Source organism: Nannobrachium achirus, assembly GCF_963921795.1.
Source record: "Nannobrachium achirus genome assembly, chromosome: 7".
NCBI classification, from domain to species: Eukaryota; Metazoa; Chordata; class Actinopteri; order Myctophiformes; family Myctophidae; genus Nannobrachium; species Nannobrachium achirus.
In genome coordinates, this window is record NC_137816.1 from 62,774,814 (window position 1) to 62,781,452 (window position 6,639).

The 6,639-nt window shown below is 46.0% G+C and overlaps 1 protein-coding gene across 1 annotated transcript; it reads right to left on the minus strand.

Annotated features, from left to right (window-relative positions):
* Positions 1 to 274: 274 nt before the first annotated feature.
* Positions 275 to 5,630, minus strand: LOC308288909 (uncharacterized protein; the record flags this gene model as incomplete). The annotated part of the gene is made up of 12 exons (XM_080730383.1): positions 5,601 to 5,630; positions 5,090 to 5,139; positions 4,398 to 4,524; positions 3,952 to 4,089; positions 3,541 to 3,645; positions 3,148 to 3,278; positions 2,828 to 2,971; positions 2,449 to 2,513; positions 1,981 to 2,171; positions 919 to 1,548; positions 562 to 834; positions 275 to 459 (listed from the first exon to the last, which is right to left on the minus strand). Exons 2-12 carry the CDS (start codon positions 5,114 to 5,116, stop codon positions 275 to 277), a joined length of 2,016 nt encoding a protein of 671 aa, XP_080586509.1. The 5' UTR covers positions 5,117 to 5,139; positions 5,601 to 5,630.
* Positions 5,631 to 6,639: the final 1,009 nt, after the last annotated feature.

Below are 6,639 nucleotides of genomic sequence, written 5' to 3' on the forward strand. Positions count from 1 at the left end.
TGTGCAGATCATTAACCCATTTAGGCCTATCTCGCAGCGCGGCACTCGGTGCCGCGCTGCGAGCTTGTATATCTGCTATTTTTCAATAGTTAAAGCATAAAATAATGATTAAAGTGGTTCAAATCTAACACGACTCGGGCGCGTTCCAGGTATTTGAGTGTTAATAAAACAACAGAAACTAAAACAACAGAAACTAATCTTTGTATCTTTTGTATGCTCACACACACACAAAGGCACGCTCATACTAAATCTAAACAAAAGGCCAGAGAAGGTTTTAATCGAGTGCAGCAGCAGCAGCAGAGACACATTGGTGTTTCTTCAGGTGAGCCGAGCGCGTGAAACTCTTGCCACACTGTGCGCAGTGGAAAGGCTTCTGTCCTGCGGGGAGACACCGGTGACTCTTCAGGTGATCTAACAGAGCGAAACTCTTGCCGCACTGTCTGCAGTGGTATGGTTTCTCTGCAGAGTGGAGACGCCGCTGGTGTGTCCTCAGGTTACCTGCAACGTTGAAACTCTTCTCACACTCTTGGCAGTGGTAGGGTTTCTCTCCAGAGTGGATACGCAGGTGTGTCTTGAGGTGTCCCGGCTCGTTGAAACTCTTCTCACACTGTCGACAGCGGTACGGTCTCTCTCCTGTGTGGGTACGCTGGTGCGTCGCCAGGTGATGTGCATGGCGTAAACTCTTGTCACACTGTCGACAGCGGTAGGGTTTGTCTCCTGTGTGGGTACGCTGGTGCGTCTTCAGGTTACCTGCCCGAGTGAACGTCTTCTCACACTGCCGACAGCCGTAGGGTCTCTCTCCTGTGTGGGTACGCTGGTGCTTCTTCAGGTTCCCTGCCACGCTGAAACTCTTGTCACACTGTTGACAGTGGTAGGGTTTGTCTCCTGTGTGGGTACGCTGGTGCGTCTTCAGGTTACCTGCCATAGCGAACGTCTTCTCACACTGCCGACAGCTGTAGGGTCTCTCTCCTGTGTGGGTACGCTGGTGCGTCTTCAGGTTCCATGCCTCGCTGAAACTCTTGTCACACTGTTGACAGTGGTAGGGTTTGTCTCCTGTGTGGGTACGCTGGTGCGTCTTCAGGTTACCTGCCCGAGTGAACGTCTTCTCACACTGCCGACAGCCGTAGGGTCTCTCTCCTGTGTGGGTACGCTGGTGGCTCTTGAGGTGAGACGACTGAGTGAACGTCTTCTCACACTGTTCACACTGGAAGGGTCTCTCTCTGGTATGAACAAGCTGGCGTGTCTTGGGGTTACCTAAAGGTTCCCCCCCCCCAGAGTGTCCAGTGTGTCCTTGTTTCAAGTTGGTTTCAGCAGAGCTGCTGGGGCCGTGCTGCTGCCGACAGGCTTGCGCTGCTGGGGGGATCTGTCCACTTCTCAGCATCTGGAAGTAGAGGTCGTTGTGGCTCCTCTTCAAGTGCTTGTGGTAGAAGAGCTGAGAGTTGAAGGCGTACGGACACTCAGGACAGCAGAAGGCCTGAGTCTGAGTAGCGGACTGAGTCCGAGTCTTGGAGGACTGGATCTTAGCCTTGGAAGACTGGGGCCCCGGTTCTGAGAGAGAGGGAGAGGCAGAGATTGAGTGAGTGAGTGAGTGAGTGAGTGAGTGAGTGCAGTGAGTGAGTGAGTGAGTGAGTGAGTGAGTGAGTGAGTGAGTGAGTGAGTGAGTGAGCGAGCGTTGAGCGAGCGAGCAAATTTCATGTAAACAACTGAAATACTGTCTCCTTGTCAAAATTCAGAGCAGAGTTTCGCGGATTGAAAGACATGGGTAAATTGACTGAACGTGTGTATAGTAGTAATTTTGTAGATAAATATTAGCACACAAAAAAACAAAATATCTCTATATATCTATGTATAATTCACACATCGATTAGTCTGATAGTATTTGACTAGACTAACTAATCTCTATCGTATAAATCAACAGTCGGTAAGTCATTTAGACGGGTTCCATTCAACAGACAGACAGACAGACAGACAGACGGCTACCTTTATCAGAACTCTTTTGGTCCCATATCTTATCAAAGATGATTCCCAGCTCCTTGGCGTAGTCATCCCCGTACCAGACCAGCAGTTCTTCTCCCTTTCTAACAGGGCGACAGGTGCGATACACAACGGCCTTTCGGAACTGGAACGCGACCAGGTTCTGTTCTTCCTCATAGCGAGCACAGTTGACATACCTGAAAAACACACAAATCAAGAGTGCCGAGGGTTGAATGCAGCTCTACAGAGATGACTTTTCAGAAGGGATTTAAAACGGGGCAAAGAGTCAGCAAGGAGACAGGTAGGTCTGAAATGTAGGACAGTGCAAGACTAAAAGCTAAAATGGGTGTTATACGATGACATTTTCTGGAACCAGTTAAAAGCCGTGCCTCATAGGAAATGCTTTGGTATAGGAGACACATTCACATGAGGGAGAGAAATCAAGTACTTTATTTCAGGAGAATTATATCTAACCTCATCCAGTTTGACTTGGTCTCGTCTTTGGCATCAATGTAGACATATTTTTTCTTCTTGCGAAGCTAAAGAGAGAGAGAGAGAGAGAGAGAGAGAGAGAGAGAGAGAGAGAGAGAGAGAGAGAGAGCAATCATTATTTATCTATAAGTATTGCCTACTGACATAAAAACGTCTATTAAACTAGATGTAACGATTTAGGATATGATATTATGTATGACTTAAAAACATAATCCCTGGTTACCATATAACTACTCACTAAGCAGTGTCCTTCATTGTAGATCTGACAAGATCCTATTTAACTTTCTTTTTTTCATGCATGTATCTGACAGTCAGATACACGCACGCACGCACGCACGCACGCACGCACTCACTCACTCACCACCCAGGAGTATCCGCTCTCCTCAGCTTCCTCTTTGGAGGTCCTGACTCCTTGATAGGGCCCAAAGTGAGCCCCCACATCAAGAGGATGCTTTCCCTTGTAGAACACCCCTAGACCTGCATTCGGGATGCGTGAACGTTTAATCTGCACACAGAGAGAGAGAGAGAGAGAGAGAGAGAGAGAGAGAGAGAGAGAGAGAGAGAGAGAGAGAGAGAGAGAGAGAGAGAGAGAGAGATCAACAGATATCAAGATAGTATAAAAAGTTATGTACATTGACAGTGTCTGTGTGTAATGTACAGAATATATGTACATAGTTTTACCTGGAATCTCTTGGGCAAAGTCTTCCTGGCTCTGTCAGGAACTCCGAGACGTATAGTACGACCAACCGTGAACACAGGAGGACCGTGTTCCTCACAGTGAGATAAGAAGAACACCTTACACGGGTCACAGTCTGGATGGACACACACACGCACGCACGCACGCACGCACGCACGCACGCACGCACGCACGCACGCACACAGACAGACAGACAGACAGACAGACAGACAGACAGTCAGACAGACAGACAGACAGACAGACAGACAGAGAACAAAGAGGTGAAGTGTGTTACAAAGTATGCCATATACAACTAAACATTGTACAAAGTATAGAAGAGAAGAGACAAAAACTGTGTGTGAGAGAAAAAACTGAGCAGACGGAATGGAAGTACTCACAGAAGTACTCTTCGTCGTCTGGCTCTTCCTCCTCGGTGTAATCGACCTTGGGCAGTTTTCTCAGCTCTCTGTCACTGGGGGGCACTGACAGTGTTTTCTGTCGACCTGACACAACACACAGACGGAGAAGACGGGTGTTCATGTGGACATTCAAATGCAGCTCATTCTAATGTTGACCTAAAGTTATGGATTTAGAACACAGCATATTTGATGGAATAAATAAAAGAAGACACAGCTTGGATGTGTCACATATGGTTGACTGTTTAAACCAAGCCCCAGGCGTTGTTGATTTAACAATACTATATTACTGTTATGGATTTAATTTAGCTTTATGAAAAAGCAGTCACACTCCACCAGCTCAACTTTACTATCGTGTACAGTAGTGTGACTATGGCAACCGTGTGGGATTACCAGACACGGAAGGAGTCCACTCCGCGTCTTCTTCATCCTTCTCCTCTTCCTCACTTGAGGAGGAGAGCCGAGGTGAGGGGGGGGTTTGGATGCGCTTGTTGCGACTCCTCATGAAGTCTGGAGGCTGGGACTTGATACCTGAAGGAGAAAGGAGGAGAGAACGCAGAGAGAGAGAGAGAGAGAGAGAGAGAGAGAGAGAGAGAGAGAGAGAGAGAGAGAGAGAGAGATAGAGAGAGACAGACACAGACAGACAGACAGACAGACAGACAGACAGACAGACAGACAGACAGACAGACAGACGGTTGGGTTCTAGAACACGACAGCACATTCCTGGCACTCTATCCAAATCCCAGTGGTTGCCTGATGTTTAAATAACACACCTGTATTTACTCTGCTTGGCAAAATACATATTTGTACCATTACCTGCAAACAGTTTTTAACATTACCTATGGAGAGCTTAAACAGGTGGTTGCTCTTCATGTTGGCATATCTGATCTTGTCAATCTCCCTCAGCTCGCTCCACTGTTTTTTGTTGAAATGACGTCTCAGGTCCTCAAAGTCCGGCAGCTTGACCTGTAAGGTAAGGCAGTGCGTCTCAAAGCAAGGAGCCCCAAGTGGACAGACACTTTAGAGCGACGACGTTGCTAGGTTTTCAATGTAACGGGTCCCGGGACCCGTCTTGCGACGACACGCGCATTATGTATCAACAGTGATAAAAACGTCACAAAGGACTTTGATTTAAACACATTTTACTACTCTAAACGTAGTTAATAAAGGACAGGTTTACAAGATGTCCTCAATCATATCTCATCAACAATGCCAAAACGCACAGCTGTGGGGAGACAGCAGTGAAATGACTGATAGCAGAAAGGATAGAGTTGTAGTGATGCTTTGTTCAAAAGGAGGGCGGATCAGAAGCAAGCAGCATCATCTCTGCACTTATTAGCTGATTTCAAGGACCCCCCCGTTAAGCAGGTTAGGGACCCCCACTTGATGGCATTTCTGGGGACCCCCAGACTCCACTCAGGGTAGAGCAGTTGTTGCACAGTATGTCACACACAGACTGGGTTAGCTCAACATGATAATGCTAGCACAGACTGGCTTAGCTGACCAAATGATAATGCTATTGCTGTCTCACCTGTTGCTCCGAGCAGCAACTCGCCATGTTTGCGGTCCTTCTGTTGACACCTGCAGGAGACACACACACACACACAACGTAGTTCAAGTGACAGAAATACACCAGCGAAAACATGAGAATGGAAACACTGCCCTCATGTGGATTCTTTGATATCCTGTTACGGGGAACAAACAAGAATGATTACTGTCACACTATGGAGCTGTTTAACACTGTTACTGAACAAACACTCTATAGCAATGATTACTGTCACACAATATGGAGCTGTTTAACCCTGTTACTGAACAAACACTCTATAGCAATGATTACTGTCACACTATAGAGCTGTTTAACACTGTTACTGAACAAACACTCTATAGCAATGATTACTGTCACACTATGGAGCTGTTTAACACTGTTACTTAACAAACACTCTATAGCAATGATTACTGTCACAATATAGAGCTATTTACCAGTGTTACTGTCAACAAGCACTCTATAGCAATGATTACTGTCACAATATAGAGCTATTTACCCTGCCGTCTCCTCTCCTCTCCTCTCCTAGGTAAACACTGACAGGCGCAGCTGGGGGCGTCATTAGCAAGCCAGTGCAAAGACTCTTAAAGTGACAGTACAGATATTTACTCTGTTGGAATAGAACAGTGGAACTATTTAGGATTTGGTGTAATGTCAAGCCTTAAAAGAAAAGTCGGTTAGTAACGTTGTTACACTAGGCAGTAATTTGTTTCCAGAGTATGCCCCTGGTGTAGTGTCAGTTTGGTGTTTTTTCTAACCCTAGCCATCAGTGACCCCTGTCGGTGGGGACCTACTGATAGGTTTTATTTCACTTCGCCCTACCTAGTTCCAGTGGGTTGGGGGGGGGCAGCGGCCTTCGGCCGCTGCCTGGGCTCGCATGTCCGGGGTGGACGTGGTGAGAGACCTCGGTGTCTGTCTGGAGGTTTTGGAAAGAGGGAAAAAAAAGAAAAAAACAAACAACAGCTGCTGAGCAGCTGATGATGCAATGTGAATGCATGTGTAAAAATAAAGACAGATGGATAATAAACGTGATTCGGTACAAGGTCAACTAAACGGAAATCCAATGAATTAAAATAGGAACAGCTACAGTCTCATGACAATACAGTTCACTGGTACAAGGTCTAAAAGGAAATCCAATGAATTAAAATAGGAACAGCTACAGTCTCATGAGAGTACAGTTCACTGGTACAAGGTCAACTAAAAGGAAATCCAATAAATCAAAATAGGAAAAGCTTTACAGTCTCATGACAGTACAGTTCACTGGTACAAGGTCAACTAAAAGGAAACCCAATGAATTAAAATAGGAACAGCTACAGTCTCATGAGAGTACAGTTCACTGGTACAAGGTCAACTAAAAGGAAATCCAATAAATCAAAATAGGAAAAGCTTTACAGTCTCATGACAGTACAGTTCACTGGTACAAGGTCAACTAAAAGGAGCTTTCCCCCAAGAAGACCCCTGTAAACTATGCAATACTTGTAATAAATAGCTCGCTCAATCAATCAATCAATCAATCAATCAACCAATCAATCAGTCAG